At 44.1% G+C, this 18742-nt stretch overlaps 1 protein-coding gene across 3 annotated transcripts in view; it reads left to right on the top strand.

Moving 5' to 3' along the window:
- Positions 1-18742, top strand: part of ATP8A2 (ATPase phospholipid transporting 8A2) — a 587617-nt gene that overhangs the window by 540083 nt on the left and 28792 nt on the right. For all 3 annotated transcript variants that reach the window (XM_032838223.1, XM_032838221.1, XM_032838222.1), the window contains exon 35: positions 2941-3045. In XM_032838223.1, the coding sequence (XP_032694114.1) occupies positions 2941-3045 (105 nt within the window). The remainder of the gene's footprint in view (positions 1-2940; positions 3046-18742) is intronic.

Below are 18742 nucleotides of genomic sequence, written 5' to 3' on the forward strand. Positions count from 1 at the left end.
TTTAGCTTACACACTTCCAAAATGTTTACCCATGACAGCATTCTTAGGTAAGCTGCCGTGTACTTATTCTCATTTAGGAGAAATCTGTTAGTTGCTTTACAAAAATAATATAAATCTCAAGGCCACTGAACACAGGAACCAATCTCCTTTTATCTAACTGTATCTCTTATGCTTTACCCGTCAACACACAATGCGTTCAGCAATTCCAGCATGACTTCATTTCCTTATTATAATCCCAGATAGGCAGTTAAATGGAAATAAAAGGTAATACGAAATTTCTGTATACAAATGAGTCTTGATATTTTTGTAAAAAAAAACTTTCTACCTACAATAAGTTCATGTGAAGCACACCGTATTTACATTTTTATCCACATTTAGAATTTAAGGTCTCCTGACTTGCTACTTTTCCATGCAAAAGAAAGAGTTGAGGAAAAAAGCTTCCAGGAAAAAAAAAAAGATGAAAATCTGAGCCAATCCACTTATTTTAAAAGTCCTTCCTAACCTGGAGTTACCCTGGAGGCTCCTGGATGCTCTTGAACTCTGACAGTGGCCAAGCAGACCCACATTGCCCCTTCTGTAGTCATCTGGTTTCTTGATGAGGGTTAGATGGAGCAGCCCTGGGCCACTGGGGATAAGCTGCTCATGGATAATGGGGCTCACTCTGTCACAGCTGTGGCTGAGCAAACCAAACCCCAGCTCCTGGTGAGACCTAAATTGCATGCCAGTGGCTAATGCTCAAAGACTGGCTTTTCACATGTGGACTTTGATGAGGGGGGATCATTTATCTAATTAAGGCTTTATTAGATAAAGGCTGCTGAGAAAGTGGTTTTGCACTGCTAACATTGCTTCTACCCCAGTGCCACACAGAGAAGGACTCAAAGAATCGTCCCCAGCGTCGCCACCCAGTGTTCTCAAATAGTGGTCAAGTTCCCAGGCTAGCCTGTGGGAGCTCGCCTCGTGGAAATACTAAGAAATTGTTGAGTAACTCTTGGACACAGATGAGTTTCACCCACTGAGAACATGCGCAGTGCCTGGTGATCATTTCCTTCTGAGGTGACTTTATGAATGAGCCCACACCAGCAGCTTCGATGCAGTGGGCCAGATTCTCTCTCCCTTGGCCTAAGGTATAGATTTCCAGGGCCCTGCACCCACTGGCCCAGCCTTCCTGTCCCTAGCCTATTTCTTGATGATGCCCTTGTCACCCAGCCCAGAAGAGAACTCTGAGGGCTGTTCCAGAGGTTGGGGAGCCCTGCTTGCTCTGTGTGGGGAGGAAGACAGAGGAAAGAGGGGAGGACAGTGGTGGAGCGAGGAGGGCCCTGAAACCGAGCACACACTCAGCCTCAGGACCGGCACGCATGTCCTCCTGGGGCCTGGAGGCTCCAGCAGGCTAGAGTGTGGCTTGCGACTCGGGTTGTCTTGGTACCATTCTAGCCCCGTGAGCCCATGAGATGAAAGTTGGGGACGCAGCATATTCAGTAATACGGAACAGTGTAAAATGTTTGCCTGTCTCCAGCAAAACGTTAAATGTTTTCTCATTTCTTGTTTAAATTAAAATTCCACCGCCTCTGCTTTGAACTGCGGAATGTTATCACTACTGAGTCCCTGGACTCGGCTTGGTGTAATTAAGGTATTATGTGTTAAAACCTGTGCGGCCGAGTGCTCGTGTTTACTTTGGAGGAAAGGAATGGCAGGCGCATATACAGTGTCTTCAGGCTAATACTCCATTATAGATTAACTTGGAGTGTTGGGGGATGACTGGGCATTATCTTAACAGACTTTCTTCCCTTGAAGGTGGAGGGTGGGCGGGCGTATGTGATTCCCCTGAAACAGCTCCCATCTCCCGAATGTTCCCGTTCCACGGTTCTCCCTTCCTCGCAGAGACGCTCCGTGTTTGTTCATCTTCTTTGAGTCCTGGTCCTTAACAGGGTCTTCACATCTGTTCACGTTGAAATGAATGATAAGCTTTTCGTAACAAGGAAAACTGCCCTGTATTGCTAAGCTCGGAGGCTTTTTGCTTCTTGAGTTTTTCTTTTCCCGTCTCATACCAGTGTCCAGCTAACCGCCTTTCTTCAACTGTATCCTTTCCAACCAGGAGCTCCGGGTGTAGTCTCAACTTTAGGGAGACCCTAGATCAGCCGCTTATTTGAACGTTTGTAAGGTATTCTTCATTTAACCAGAAAAAGGGTGCAGGCAGCTATCCCTACAGTTCATGGGGCGTAACGGAACCAGGCTGAGGTTTCAGCTGTGGTCAAGAGGCCAGCTTGTTGTCATTACTCCCTCAGTTGATTTACTCTTGGGGGCCCACGAATATGGGCCCTAATGGTAAGTCTCTGCAAGAGAAGGGTTGAAAAGCTGTGTCGGGATATTTGTGTTGACCCTAAATTTCAGATGCACGGTTTGACTTGAGGAGCGTGAACTCCAGCATTATAAATCCCATTCCTGCTGTGACCGTGTCTCTTTCCATGCTAAAAAGAGAACAAACTGCTCACCTGGGGCTCTGTGATCACAGGGGCTGGGGCCAAGGGACCTGCATATATCCACGAGGGGAAGGATTTAAAGCATCCTCTGGGTTCCCAGATCCTGCAGTGAACCCTTTAGAAATAGACCCGTGAACATCCATGAGCCTGGATCTTTGGTCTGTATGGTGGGGGTCCTCAGCCAGATCCCCAGGCTTTCAGCAACAAGCAGTGTTCTTTGAGGGATATGGGGTAACTTAGGAGGTTCATGGTCCAAGTGTGTTCCTCAAAACTTGGGATGCTTCCCAGGTTATGAAAGTAGAACCGTGGCCATACACAGGGACAGTAAGAGTGTTCTGTGATGTCTAAAGCCACAGCCTCAGCCTCAAAGGGCATCCAGAGATGGCCCCAAAGGGAGCAACCGTCTCTACAGCTGTGTAAGTTTCATGTGTCATGTGCTTTTTGTCTTTTCCTTGTGACACAGGGCCAAGCATACCTGCAAAAAAACATTGCTGGAGGAGGTACAGGAGCTGGAGACGAAGTCCAGAGTGATGGGGAAGGCGATGCTTCGGGACAGTAATGGAAAGAGGTGGGCCAGCTCCGACCGAGTGTGTGGGGAGCACCAGTCCTCCCGGCCCTTCTCCCTACGTTTCCTTCCTGGCTTTCTGTTTCTCTTCTCAGTTTTCCATGTGAGCATGAACTGATGTTTTAAGTGTTTTGGTTATTCTCTAAGAATACCGTCATAGGGAGATTTAAATTACATTTTCTCGATGGTCACATGAAATCTAGTCTGTCCCCAGGTAAAGCTGGGGTTTTTATTGGGTCCGGGTAAAACAATGCACATGTAGAAAACAGAAATAGTAGCAATACTACCCTGAGGTGGACAAGTTCTGTTTTAGTTATATTACCAAAGAGTATTTAAAAGCTAGGCCTTTTGAAACCAGGGCCAGTTATTAGACTAGAGGATGAGTATCTACCACGAAGGTTTGTGTGCCAAATGACACCCGTTATTCGTGTCAATCTTGTTATATATAGTTCATGGCAAGTATACCTGGGCCTTTTTGTTTTCCTTTTCATGAATTATGATTTTCTGCTTGGGTTGAGAAAACTATCATGTGAACGTCCAGGCTAGTTCAGAGAGACAAATGTTATCGTTTCCTTCCCTTATTTGTGGTAGAACCTCGGCCGCCTCCTCCCTGTCTCTAAGTTGGGTATGAGAAAAGCTTTTGATTAATCATTTTTGTTATAATGTTATTAGATTGCATTTAGTTAAAGCCCATATACTACCAAGTCTACCTGGACCCAAGAACAGTTGAGCATCGCCGTCTTAAACACGTGGCATGTCTGGAAGATTATGAGTACAGCTGTCCTGTAAATGCTTCGGAGGAAGTCTGTATCTACCTTTCAGGGAAACAGAAACCTACAAGTTGAACACTTCTAGAGACCCTTCCTGTGTGTCTTGTTTTATTCTGTTTATTCATATCATCTTTCAAAGCAATGAAGACAAAGACATTTCTTTTTAAGAGAATCTGAATTTTGAGAAGTATTAGGAATATCACTTTAAATTACTGCAGATGTTTTAGGAGAGGGGTGGTCGAGTCCATAGCTGAAGTTGTGGTTTTTGCATTTGTTTATGGCATTTTTTAATAAGCGAGTCCATTAGCATCCATTACATGGCAGCTGTGCTCATCACTCTAAAAAATAATCTGTCAACAGGACAAAACCCACTGTCTTTAATAACCGAAAGCCATGAGTGTATGGGGACAGCGGCAGGGCCTGAAGCGGGTCTATACAGAACCATTACACCGGGCAGCCCAGGGCCAAGGCCGGCGCTCTCTGTTAGATACTTGAGGCATAGTGCTTAGCACCTACTAGATTTTCAAGGACTTACAAAATTCTTGGACCCCCCCGCAAAATGTTCATAAGCTCTAAAAATAGGGAGAAGCCTCTGCAAATTGAAATTCATAAAGGCTTAAAACTCTACAAAATGCAGATCAATTTTAGTAACGACTTAGGTTTATTAAGTATACGGGGTTTTGGCTTCTTTGAAAACCACTCCCAGGTCCTCTTAGATCTCAAGAATGCTCACTCACACACAGTAGCTGCTGAGAGATCATGGGTAATTTCTAAGTCAAAGGAGAATTTCAAAGCCAAATTCTAAAACTTTTATGCAACGTTGGACAGGAAAACCTTGTGCCTCACCTGGCATAGGAAGGCGCTTTGCCATGTTTGATCTGATGTGGGTCAGGGTCTGGTTCTGGCCCCGCCAGCTAATAGGGCTGGACATGGGGTGGGGAGCAGGGAGGCATTGAGAGGAGGCAGCAAGCTGGGAAGCCATCTGGCTTGAGAGGTGAAGGGCTTCACATGGGGCATGGGATGGAAAACAGGGCTTGGAGGAGGTGAGCAGACAGACGTGATGAGTGCGTGCTTCTGTCAGAGGGAGCAGCCTGTGTGGGGGGTACCCAGTGGGATTGTGTGCCCTGGTGCAATTCGCCCCAAGGGATCTAGAGCCCGTGTTTCAGTTCTGGTTCAGCTGCTGCTTAGCCATGTGACCTTGGACAAGCTTTTTCCTACAGTGGGATGGTCTCTTCATCCGCAGCTGTAAGAGTAGTATGTGGGGGAAGCAAGGCTGGGGCTCATGAAACAATGCGCAGAACGCGGCATACTGCCTGACCCGTGGCTGGAATGCAGAGTGTCAGCTGCTAGCCTTCACTTTGGCAGGGGGGATATGCGCCCTCCTCACTGTTGATAAAAAGAATGGAATTTTTAAAACTCACATATCCTGTTCACAACTCACTTTTCAATGTTCCAGTGAATATCGGAAGGTAATTACAGTTTAAGTGTGGTCTCTTACCTTCTGCGTTTTAAAATCTGTTTTCTGATTGCTTTGTCAATTTTGCAACCTCGTAGTTGTACCCACGGTGCATGAAACGTGAGTGTGCCCCGCCCCCACCTCCTGACTGGGGCTCCTCTAGTCCCAGTGTCCTGCCCTGCTCACTTGTGTAATCTCTGCCTCCCATCAGCTTCGGAGCGCCCAGCCACCACCACCACCACTACCACCACCACTGTTTGTTTTTTTCTCCCTCCTAATTGCTCCCAGATTTTCTGGGTGGTCCTTTGCAAACTAGATAGTGGGACCGGCTGCTCTGATTTTGTCCTGCTTGGCCTCACAACTGTTCTTTTATCACCTTTGTTTGCTTCTTTCACACCTGCCAGGATTCCTGGGCAGCTCTGGTACTGGGGAGGGGTGGGGAAGGGGTGGAGGAGGGTAGGCCCAGGGCCTGGGGTGGGCAGAGAGGTTCCTTCAGCTCCCTTCCTCCTTGTAATGATTTAGAGACACCCTCCTGGAGGGAGCCTGAGTGCTTCTCTCTCTCCTCACATGTCCCATTCCTTAATCCCACCCCCATCTAATATTTCAGTAGGCTCGTGCATCTCTCTTTTGCTGTTAGGCTGGTGCATAGTAAACACTCTGTAAATATTTGTTGGCTGACTGGCACTGCAAAAGCCCAGTGAGCTGATGAGGAGGAGAGGAAGGTGAGCCCGCATTCTCTGTGCAGGGCAGCTGGAGCCCGTTGCGTAGGCCCACGTTAAGAGTAGCCATGGAGCGCTGCTGAGAGAGAGGCTGGCAGCCACTCAACCTGTCATGAGGGGACCACTTACTTCACGGCTTCAGAACAGAGCTAACAGAGTCACAGATGGACAGATGTGTGGGACATAAGCATCGCCTCCCCATACAAAGATGAGTAAGGCTGGGAGCTAGTCCTCCCACCGACCCTGCCTTCCAGTGCCTCTGCTTGCCAGGTGTCCTCGACATCCCTAACCACCGGACAGCTATGCAGCTCAACGCTGAAAGCTTTCCTTAAGGCCCCTTCAGTACACTCTGCCAAGTCATAAAACCTAGGTCCAAGTCACCGGCAAATATTCGAGCAGTTTTTCTCAGGAATGTACTCATAAGAAATAGAACAAAAATTTTTATGCATTAATCTTAAAAAAAAAAAAAAAAAGCCCTTTCGTGCCAAATTTGCAATTACAATTTTGACGGTAGCTAGGAATTCTAAGTGTTCCCCTATGCCCTTTACCCATTCAATAAAATACTTCAACTTACCATTTTATTGATCTTGTCAAAGCCCCAAACTCTTCTATTATTTTGGTAAACATGAAAATTTCATTAGCATACTCCTGCACTTTTGCATTAGTAAATTTTGTCTTTCAAAATGAACGTGTGTCATTTATGCACAATTAAGCCTGTACTCATGACTTAGAGAATAAAAGCTGATAAAGGGAAAAGATGAGATCTATGATTGAGATATCAAGAAAGTACAGGGAAAAAAGAAAATGCTTCAGGTGGCAAACAGAAATGTTTTCATTTTGTCTTTTATTTTGTCTTTTCCTGATGAAACACTTTTCTTGGTGTATGATCTGTGTACCTCACAAATACTAGACCCTTGTTAATATTTATATTGTTCAGAATACCTTTCCCCAGGCCATCTTCCCCAAAAAACTTGACCGAGATATCCCTACTGTCCAGAATAGAATCTATCATGCATGTCAGCACCTTGCACATGTCTCAAAAAATGAGCTAAGGAAAGAATTCTTTCTTTCAATGTTTTGGTAGTATTTTCTCCCTCTCCTTCTTTATTCCTAAAGTGTAACTCATGTGACTTTATTTTTCCTCTGGTGGAAGAAAAACTACCGGTGGCCACTTACCTTTACAAATATAATTTTTTTAAATGTCCAGGATGTCATGTAAGGTTAACAAACTAAAATTTCCCCCTTTAAATTGTTTTTCTTCCTCAGTGCAAAGTAGAGGATATTCAGGTATTCTGGGTATTACAGCAGTCAGGAAGCAAGGTGAATATATTTGATGAAAACATTGAGTTTTCTAGTTATACTTAATCCAAATAAACCACAAGGAGACTCTTGTTTTGTTTTAGAACTTCTTTCTGTTCATCACAGTTGTTGGGGTGGACGGGGGAGGGTAGGTCCCGGCTGATTTTTCTCCAGTTTCAAGGTCAAGGACTTCTGGTTGCTACCCTTGGCTTTCACCAGCAAGGCAGTAGGATTCTCTTTCACTTAAGTGCTTCCCTGGAGTATAGTTTACTCTGTGCCCTTGGTAAAGGTAACCGGGTGACTGGTCTTTGCCTTGTAGTGAGTGATCACTGAATCTCTTACTTGGTTTAATGTCCTCATGAATGCTAATACATGGGCTCTGTGACCGCAGGGCCCAACCGGCACACACAGGGTAATCTAGACAGCCTGTCTGCCTCTTGGGGATTCAGGAGGGAAACTTGATTCACTCCTGTGTCTGGGTGCCATAGCCTGGGCTCACGCAGCGCCTGTGTCATCAAGGCTACCGCTGTTGCAGATAGGTGGGGCACGGGTCCAAGCCAGCCATCTGGGAATCCTAATGGAGTGTTATCAGTGGAAAAATAGAGGCCAGAGCCTGAAACATATCAACACCATTTTCAAACACACCAACGATCATTCCTCCATTCCAGGTGGCACTCACCTGGTGCTATTCTAAAAACCAATTAAATTAAAAAACAACAACCAAAAAAAACGCCCCAATACATTTTGAGGTGAGTAGCCACTATGCTTTGAGCTTTAAACAGAGATACTTTGATCTTTAAAATAACGTTTAGGGATGCCTGGGTGGCTCAGTTGGTTAAGCATTTGCCTTCGGCTTAGGTCATGATCCCAAGGTCCTGGGATGGAGTCCCGAAGCAGGCTCCCCACTCAGCAAGGAGCCTGCTTCTCCCTCTGCTCACTGTTCCCCTCCTTGTAAGCTCTCTTGCTCACGTTCTCCCTCTCTGTCTGACAAATAAGTAGATAAAATGTTAAAAATAAATAAAATAAAATAAAATAACGTTTAAAAACTTTTTGGTGTTGTCACACCTCCCAGGTCAAAAGTGTTTAATTGCTGAGTCAAAGATAAATGCAAGCCACCCTCAAAGTAGGAGACACACCAGCTTGATTATATCTTATTTCCCCAATGTAGACTTTGTATCAGTTCAGAAGGAATAGTTTTTCCTTCTAGTTTGGACTGTTGTCAGCTCATGTCTCTCTGTCTTCCCTTTGTTTCCCCTTCCCACCCTTCTCCTCCCTAAAGTATCTATTAGTTTTTTATTAGCTAAAAGGATAGGAAATTATGGCATCATTTTAGCAAACTTCTCCAGGCCAGGTGGCAAATGTCTGCTCCCAACACCTGGTTAAGATTTATTTCACTTCCAGCTGCATTTTTTCCATCACTGTGTCATGAAGCGGAGGAAAGAGCACAGGGCATTGAGACAGACAGACCTGAGCAGGGCTCTGAGCCCTGCCACTCACTCAGCTGTGTAACCTTGGTTGGGTTATTAACTTCTCTGAACTTCAGCTTTCTCATCATTAAGTGTCTTGGAGTTTTAAGAGAAAGAGTACATATTAAATCTGTAGCAGATGAAGACGTTCGGGCAGTGGTAACCCCCATATTGTCCCATAATATGGAAGCTGAATACCAAGTTTCAGCTTCTAACACATGTGGGTTTTCCCCCAGTGCTCTTAAAGCATACGTACAGCACACACACTGGGTCACCTCATCAAGGTATGCCCCCCTTGGCTGGGGCAAAGGGCATGGATCCAGCCCAGTCCCAGGTGCACCAGAGCAGCATGAAGAAGCCACAGTGAATGTGGGGTCAGGAGCGTGGGGGAGAGTTCGCAATCCTGACGGTTGCCCAAGTCAGCCTTGGATTCCTGCATTCACTAAGTCCACCTTGCAAAGAAGAGCATGTTCCCAGCCAGCTGTGTCCCACACCCAGACTCTCTGTACGCAGCACATCTCGGGCCGAGCTGGCCATCTTCTCTTGAGGCCCAGGCCTTCCTTTGGAGTTTCCCGCGCCCCCATCAGTGACAAGTTGCCACAGTACCTCAGACACCCTCTCCGCATCATCCTGTCCCCTCTCTGTTGCAATGTGCAGCAGGGTGCCAGGACTCTGAAACAGGCCATCTTTGCAGCCCCGAGACCGGCACCGTTCCTGGGGTCAGTGGCTTCTTTGCCCTACTGTCCTCCTGACTGGTCTCCCTGCTGTGGTGCCTTCCTGCCTCGCTCCACCCTCCACACAGCCGAGCCTGTTTCCAAAGCACAACCCTATTCCTGCCACTCCCTGGTCTAGAACCTTTCCTATTAGCGGTCCAACTTCGTGCAGACTGGGACCACACAGACAAGTCCTCCTCCTCTCCCTCTTCTGGCCTCCCGCCTCCCCTTGCCCTCCCAAGCTGCCCCTCCCCGAGCTTGGTCATGCTTTTCTGGTGCTGCCTCTTGGCCCTTCTCTGTTGGCTGGTTTTAGACAACAGTGTCGGTACTGGGTTGCGCCCTGGATCCTCAGGAACAAATGAGGCAGACCTTGTGCTGGGGGAACTGCAGTCCTGAGGACATATGCTTCCACCTCCAGACCACTCTCTGACATGACTGAGTTGTCTGACTTCTCACCACTAAGATAATGTCTGCCTGGCCTGTCTTTATTCATTTTGAAAGTTTTTTCAGTTATTCAGATATTCAACATACACAACAGTAGGGCACCTAATACAAAGAACTCCTGTATCCTCGGGGCGCAGATTTTGCCACAACTGCTTCATCTAGCTCTCGTTTGGCCCCGTTTGGGTTTCACGGACGCTTACAAAGCAAATCCTCAGCCTCACATCTCACCCTCACATACTTCAGGATGTTGCTCTAAGTCTCACATCCTACATTTTAACATGGATTATCTGTTAATACATATTATGCTACTACATATAAACACTGTAACTGCAGTGCCTATTATCACATCTAAAAAATTAACAGTAATTCCTTGGTATCCGTTGACACCCAGTCTGTAAACAGATTTTCTGGGTCCTCCCAAGCCTCTCTTGTTAGGGATTTATTAGGTCTGTGTGAGGATCGAGGCAAGGGCCACATGTAACCTTTGGTTGCTGTGTTTTTAAATGTCTTTTAATCCCAAGGTGCACCCCCCACCCTCCTCCCCGTCTCTTCCTTGTTTTTTTTTTTTTTTGTAAGTTTTATTTATTTATCTGACAGACAGAGATCACAAGTAGGCAGAGAGGCAGGCAGAGAGAGAGAGGAAAGCAGGTTCCCTGCTGAGCAGAGAGCCCGATATGGGGCTCGATCCCAGGACCCTGGGATCATGACCTGAGCCGAAGGCAGAGGCTTCAACCCACTGAGACACCCAGGCGCCCCTCTTCCTTGTTTTTAATGCCATGGGCTTAACAGGAGTTATGCCCATTTTCTTTTTCTCACAATGATTATCACCACATGCTGTGAATGAGTTTGCTCCTAGGCAGAAAAGGGGGCTCAGCCTCAAGAAGGTGGGCTCACCTCTCCCCCTGGCATCACACAAGCAAAGTCAGAGGCCAGACCCTCATCCCTGACTCCAGGCTTCCTTCAACAAAGCCAGGGCATTGAGAGCTCCCCAAGTGCTTGCATTTCTAATTGCATCTCAGTTAGCCTGTGTGGAAAGCAGTGGAGCCCCCAGAAAGACCAGGAGGGGTAGCTTCCTAAGAGCAGGAATCTGACTGGAAGCTTCAGGAAAAGGTCAAAATCTGCCACTTTGATAACGTTGATTGCAGAACTCCAAAGAAACCAAAAAATAATAGTTGAACATTGGTCCCTTATCCATCCCTAAATGTAGAGAGAACCGGGAGACTGCCCCCCCTCCCCAGGAATACAGAAATCAAACAGTCTGTCAACTTCGGGGCAAATACAAAGGAGTCCATAAAGGCACTCAGCTGCTTTGATAGGACTCAGAAAAGAAAAGCCTTATTGAGGAAGACGATTTCCAGCCAGAAGCACCTTAATGGAGACTAGGATGGTCTATGAAAGAAACTAATTGAGTGGATTTAATCCCGTGTAGGGAAGAACCCAGCGCAAAACCTAAGAACGCAGTGATGGTGGTAGAGACCACAGGGCGAGGTTCTTAGAACAGTGGGAGAGTCCACGGCACCCTCATGCAAGCCCAAGGAAACTTGCGCCTTGCTGACAAATGCTCAAAACAGGTGAGGAAATGCATTAGTAGAACAAAGGGAGTAAACGGCGCAGGAAATTACAGAAAGGCTCACTGGATTACCCAAATGGGGATTTCTGGTGACTGTTTGCATCCTGGGCACAGGAAAGAGAGAGGATGAGGAAAATCAACTCCTAGGGAAGTAAAACACCTAATTAGCATTTACCTAATGCCTAAGCCTCCTGTGTCAACGGAAAAATAATTGGGTCTCTGTTATTTTACAGATGGTAAATCCTGAGTGCCTTTGGGATTGTTGTTGTTGTTTAATAATTTAAGAAAACTTTTATAAATACCTTTTGTCCTATGTTACGAAGCAAGTAAAGGACTTCTTGTTTCCCCTTTGAGTGGCTCATTAGCTGTGCTCCACATCCCAGGAGCCGAGCCACTGGCCGTTGCTGTAATGAAAGGATTGCCGAATGTTTATTCAGTCTCTGGGAGAGGATGAAGAAACCCTGGTCTGACTTGCTTCTGGGAAGTGAGCTGACGGGCTGGCTCACTTCACTGGAGGCAGGTCAGTATCAGGTCTTGGCGTGCTGGTAACATGTCCTTAGACTCTGTGTCCAGGATGACCTGAGCCCATTTTGTTTTGCCCATCAGGGCTTAGGTTAGTTGAATGTTAGCTCTCTCTATTGGCCGACAGGCCCCTTTTTGAAAATCATTTTTACTTGAGAGGCTAATGCCAGTCACTAGTGCTGATAGCTCGTCTCATGCCTTGTAAAGCAGTATGAAATATTCTAACCCCCTCCCCTTTTTTTTGGGAAGTCAGTTTTATTTAACCCATTTGAACAACAATAAAAACATGCAGAGGTAAGTTTTTCAATAATATTTTTTCACAGTGTAGGTCTTATCATTTGAATAGCGATATTTCACATTCCAAGCAGAGATTAGTTCTTCAGGAGGTTTTGAGAAGATCTTAGCTAATCGCTTTTCTACTTCATTATCAGTGAGTGTCTGCTTTTTAGTGTGACTCCCTTTTCCTCCCTGCCTCCAGCTGTGATGGTGAAGCATTCCAGCCAGCAGAAAAGGGATGGCCAGGAACATCCATTCTGAAATCCAGTTACAACTTAAACATAATCCAGGAACCCACATTCCTCTGCTCGTTTCTCAATGGGCCGTTCCTAATCCTTACGGAGGCTGAGGAAAGAAGGGTAGACCTCCTAGCACCCAAGAAGTACAGGTGCAAAGGTGCTTCTGTAGTGCCTTTAAGAGAATTATGGAATCTCTGGATGTATTAGACTTTGAGGTGAAAAGAACTTGAGAGGCAGTGCTGGACCTTTTTTGTTTATTTTGGGTGTGTTTTTGTACGCAGCACTGATATGAGCACGCACACCCAGGTGCCACGGGTGGGTTTGTGGCAAGGTGCAGCGGTTGCCATCTCTGTGCCCGGCACTTGGAAAACCAGTTAGGGGCCATTTGGCTGCAGGTGAATAGGACATCATTGACCTTGTAGTCGAGAACTCAGAGAATTTGTAAAAGTTATCGCTCAGAGATGATCATTGTGGCAGGAATTGCTGCATTTAGCATGGATTTGTTGAACTTTGGGAGAAATTTCTCTATTAATAAGAGCAGAAGAAGAAAATGAATGTGTCTCTCGAGTGCACAGAAGAGGAAATTCATCCACAGGCCAGGACACAGGAATGACTACTTATCTGACAGTGTTGGTGGTTTAGCCATTCAGTGAGTCGCAATTACGTCTTCCCTTTCTAACAAGGCAGTGATAATGTGGTTATTCAGTGTTTATTCTCTTGCCCTAGCAATTAGGATTGGCTCAAGGCACCTTAGGAGGTGGTAATTGGGAATTCACACTTGCTAATGAGTAAACATGTTGGCTTCATAGCAAATAGAATCAGTGTTTGGCTTAATACGGGACAAGTCATTTACTCATCATGCAGCAGACATTTACTGAAAACCGAAGAGGTGCCAGGCTAGGGTGTGGCATGGGATGAAACAATGGGTCCCCACCGTGTTCGAGCTCACATACCAGTGAGGGCAATAGCAAACAAACCAGCAAGTAAACAAGAGAATCAGTGATGACCACTGTGAGGAACATGGAACAGAGGTTTGTCGTGGAGGAATGAATGGGTTTGTGTGTCAGAAAAGCCTCTCAGGACGACACTTAGAGACCTAAGTAAAACACAAAGCCAACCCAACAAAGATCTGGGGAGGATGCATCACAGACGGCAGGAAGAGTTGGTGATCAGGCTGGTGCTTACAAAGTACGGGGCTAAGTCACCCGAGGGGCCAGGTAAGGATACAGGATCAGGATTTCAGGCACCAGGAGCCATGGAAAGGGCTTAAGCAAGAGAGATGCATGACCCAATGCTGTAAAATACGTGATTGCCATGCTATTCGAAAGCCATAGACTCCTATTCTTCAAACGTTAGGTGAAAAAAAAAAAAAAAATATATATATATACACACATATATGTATATACATATATGTGTGTATATATATATATAATTTTCATATATATATATGAAAATACAAAAAAGTAAAAAAGTACTTTTTTAGTATGAATTCATTATAGCAGTTAAAATTAACACATTTGTTTTAAAGTCAATTAGTTTAACAGTGAGATGATTTTTCAGAATGACAGAAATTTGAAGTAAGTCTTATGGAGGACAAATGTCTTATCCAAATTTTTTCTATTTTCTTTTGGCCGTATTGAGAAAAGCCCTGATGTACAAAGATCAGTTGCCATATTAATAGTGTTTCGTTGTGGCACCTGGGTGGCTCAGTGGGTTAAGCTTCTGCCTTCAGCTCTGGTTATGATCCCAGGGTCCTGGGATAGAGCCCCGCATCAGGCTCCCTGCTCAGCGGGGATTCTGCTTCTCCCTCCTTCTCCCTCTGCCCATCCCCTCTACTTGTGCTCTCTCACTTTCTCTCTTTCTCTCTCAAATAAATAAAAATAAAATTAAAAAAAATAATGTTACATGGTTCACCTCATAACCTTAGACTATTTTCTTTGGTTCTTATGTTTAATAATATATTTGCTTACTATGTAAAACAATATAAATAATAATATATAAGTATGTATTGCTCAATAATTGAGTAATCATTATTAAATAGAAATAGAAATAATACAGAAATAATTTATATCAATAATGTAAATTTGCCTACATTTCTTATAAATGACTCAAGTCATATGAAGAAGCAGCCAACAGTTTACATAAGCACTAAAATTCTCTAAAATAGCCTCACCGATATTGATTGTTCTCTTGTTACATAACTGACTTATGCAGACATGAATATGGCCAAGTAATGTACTTAAAACAGAATAGGCTAATTGCCAGTATTATTTTGCATATAATGGACATAAAATGCTTTTTTAAGAGTAACAATATATAATTACAACCTTTCTAATAAGTGACCTATTTATATAGTTGAATATAAAAAATTTAATTTGAAATTTTTATAGAAGGAGGTTAACTTGGAAACATTAGTGGCTTTTAATATATTAAGGTTTGCTGTGCATTACATGAAATATTTAAAGGTTTTTGTCTTAAATGTTTTTAAAAAATATATCATGTATAGAGAATGCAACTTAAAAACTAGTGGTTGAGGGGTACCTGGGTGTCTCAATCATTTAAGTGTCTTACTATTGATTTCGGCTTAGGTCATGATCTCAGGGTCCTGAGTTCTAACCACGTGTTGGGCTTTGTGGTCAGCAGGGAGTCTGCTTGTCCCTCTCCCTCTGCTCCTCCCCTCACACGCTCACTCTCTCTCAAATAAATAAATAAGTAAAATCTATAAAAACTAGTGATTGAAAAATAGTAAGCAGTGCTATAACTTTGAAAGCATATATTATCCCTGTATTTCAATTTAATCACAATATCCAGAAGCATACATTCATCAAAAAATTTGAAGACTCTGGTAAGAATATACACTTTAGAGAAAGTAAAACACATGTAGCTATTTTAATGTCACTTACACATATAGTTTAGGGAATATAAAATGTTTAACTTAATTTTTGGCATTTAAATTAAAAAAGTATAACAGTGAAACTTTTACATGCCCTCTCTGAATTTATGGATAAATATAACTTTCCATCACTGGTGGAATAAAGAATTTCCAATTCTGCCCTAGAGTTCTTTTTTTCCGGTTCATCACAAATAGTCAAGATTTCAGATGGAAAAAATTTTAGCTATTCCATGTATTTCTAGAATGATAGTTGTTTTGTTTATTAAAGCACTGGTATGTCACCAAGACCTTTTATCGTCCTGGCTATATCCTACCTGTTCAGAAAGCATTTGCTTTTCTAAAAAAAGCTAAGGACAGGAACTTGCTGATAGTGCTTTTGTCACTTGCAACTTGGGGATCATTGTCCATACTGTCATCTTTCTGCCATGCTCGCACATCTCTTAAAGATTGAAGAAATATCCAAGTTGCCACAGGCTGGAGACAAAGCCGTTTCCACGCCCTGCATTCAGGCAGAGTCTTGCACTGGCTGCAGAAGACACTGAGGCACTCAGGGAGAGCAAGGAGGAGTGGGCTGGTAGCCGCCATGTTGCCGGTTGTATTCTTTGACTACAGATACTCTGTGTGCTGGAGCGCTGGAGACGCGGTGACTTTCCGAGTAGGAGCCCAGGGAGCTTCTTGTTGGAAAACCCAGAGAAGGGCTGCAGCCACGTGTGTCCTCTGCATTCTGACCTCTGTTGCTTTATACGTGCAAACTGTGCCATCCTAGGTTGACTGGCTAAAGACTGCTTCGCTGCTGTTCCTCAGAGTTTCTCCCTTTAGTTTCTTCAGTATGGAGAAATGGAAATACACTTGCAGCCTCAAAAACAATGGAGTTGCATTTGTGCTGTTTTGTGGGGACTGTCTCTGGGAAAAGTGCACTGTCTGATTCCAGATAAAGAGTTTCCATGAGGATCTTTAGGGATTTCTTCCATTAGGCCCAGCAGACGTCCTCATTTATGTACTTTAGATGCTCGGTTCTTATTGTTCCTTTAGGCAACTTTTTCTTCTTCCTTTTTATGTAGTATTCTCAAAGGACACAACCACATCATTCCATCAAGTTTACTTCATTGTTCTGTCACTGCTGGATTCCTTGCATTAATTTCTTTCTTGAGCACAGCAGCTTATACTTAAACCATGCATAGATTTCGTGTTTTCTGACTTTTGTTCTTTTATAGCTCTGTTGGAACACGTCCAACTTATGACATCATTAGAAATGTTGCACAGGCTCTGAGATGCACCTTCTGTTTACCCATCTTGATTTTCTGTGCCGCTGTTCATGTTAGTGTCCATAACAAATATTTTCACCTTTCTAACAACTGAGATGTGTGTATATGTGTGTGTGTGTGTGTGTGTACGCATTTCTCATCAGCTTCTACCACTCACAAGAACAAAAGAATATCTGCCATTTACAAGAACAACAAAAGAAAATGAAATCATAAAAGAAAAACCTGATCATTGAATTTATAGTGCAGTTTATCATTTGTTCTCCCAAACCTGTGTCTACCCATCTGTGAGCAGGACAGGACACCAAGCTCCTTTCTTTTTTTGAGTCTTCTTCTTTGTGTTTTGATTTTTAAAGATTTATTTTAGTGAGAGAGACTTATTTTGATTTTGAGAGAGAGAGTGCGCATGTGCGTGCTTGCAAGTGGCGGGAGGGGCACAGAGGGAGAGAGAGAGAATCTTCAAACAGACTCCCGCTGGGCACAGAACCTGACTCAGGGCTTGATCCCAGGACTAGATCATGATCTGAGCTGAAACCAAGAGTCAGACACTTAACTGACTGAGCCACCCAAGTGCCCTCTTTTTGTTTCTATAGACCACTACCCATTTACATCCAAACTCTTACAAACATTTTTTACAAAACCCCTGCTGACAAGTAGTTTCATGGTTTTTTAAAAATGTCTGTGAGTAGGCATATCCTGTTGTTGAAGGTCACATTATAAAAGTAGATTTCTCTGACAGAACCTTGGTGCGTTCTCTTCCTAAGCTTCAGAGATCAGCCTGGATAAAAGTGGAGTTTCTGAGAAGTTTCCACACATGGTTGCTCATACTTATTCACTCACTCAGAGATGCCAAAGTTGTCATCCTTTGTGCTGATGCTAATTCAGGCAAGAGCATGTACTGAGCCTTGCATTTTGCCAGAGATCGTGCTAGGTGATGAAGAAATAGGAGAAGAGTAAAGTGATGATGTCAGATGAGCAGATAGAGAATGGGAATACAGTGTGCAAAGTGCTTTAAGAGAATGATGGAGAGACTGTCAGGAGGGGAGAGCCCAGTGCAAATTAGAATTTGTTCACAGGGAGTAAAGCAGGGGAAGGGGATTCTGGCTGCAGAGAATAACTCTGCACAGTTCTCCTAACACAATTAAAAGTTTCAGTATGAGGGGCTGGGAGTCCACCGTGGTGGTGAAAGGTTACGTTGGACAAATAGGTAAGAACCAAATCATGTGACCCATGACGAGGCTGCCGTTTTATTCTCTGAGCCACAGGGAGCCATTAAAAGCCTCACTAATTAGAAGTAGCTATTGAATGAGATCTCATGAGTAGAGAATATTAAAAAGAGCCACTTGGCCTTTCTTCATCAATGTCTCTACAGTTTGTACAAAAACGAGGTAAAGCTGTGCCCAGAATTCCTCTGTCGTATGGGGCTGTGTCAGGACATGCATGTTCACTCCCCTGCTCTAGAACAACTTGGGTTACAAGAAGGCTCTCTTATAGTGGTTTCACACCCTTTTTGAGGAGAAGAGGAAATTTCTAGGTTACTAACTGCCTGGCAGATAAGCACCAAGCAAGCAAATATGCAAATTTAGGGTGATGTCCCCCCCACCCGCCCCAGGCTGACATCCAGCCCCAAGGACTTCCTAGCCCTGCTGACATGGGAAATGTAGTTTTTCAGACAACACCTAATGGGTAGCTGTTTATATAACACAGGTGTTATTTGTCCTATAACATACCAGCTATAAATAACATATGCTGGTTACAAGAATGAAAAAGATGGTAAAACATAGATTACTATTATGAATTGTATCCAAAAACTGTACTTCAACTAATAACCACAAGATGTATCTCAAGGCCACATGGCCAAGAATGGATAGCCAAGTCCCATCTTGTCCTCTTCAGTCCCTTTCAGGTTAACGTTACTCTCCTTGATGCTTTCCTGGGCATACACTCTTGGTTCCTTCAAGTCTGTCCTTGGACCAATGGCTTGTAATTGTTTTAGAACAAGAAATCTTCTATCCATAGAGGCTGCTTCCCATTGCAAATAAGACAGGCCCTAATTCAAACCACCCTTCAG

Source organism: Lontra canadensis, unplaced genomic scaffold (assembly GCF_010015895.1).
Source record: "Lontra canadensis isolate GAN:19392208 unplaced genomic scaffold, GSC_riverotter_1.0 scaffold103, whole genome shotgun sequence".
Classification (NCBI taxonomy): domain Eukaryota; kingdom Metazoa; phylum Chordata; class Mammalia; order Carnivora; family Mustelidae; genus Lontra; species Lontra canadensis.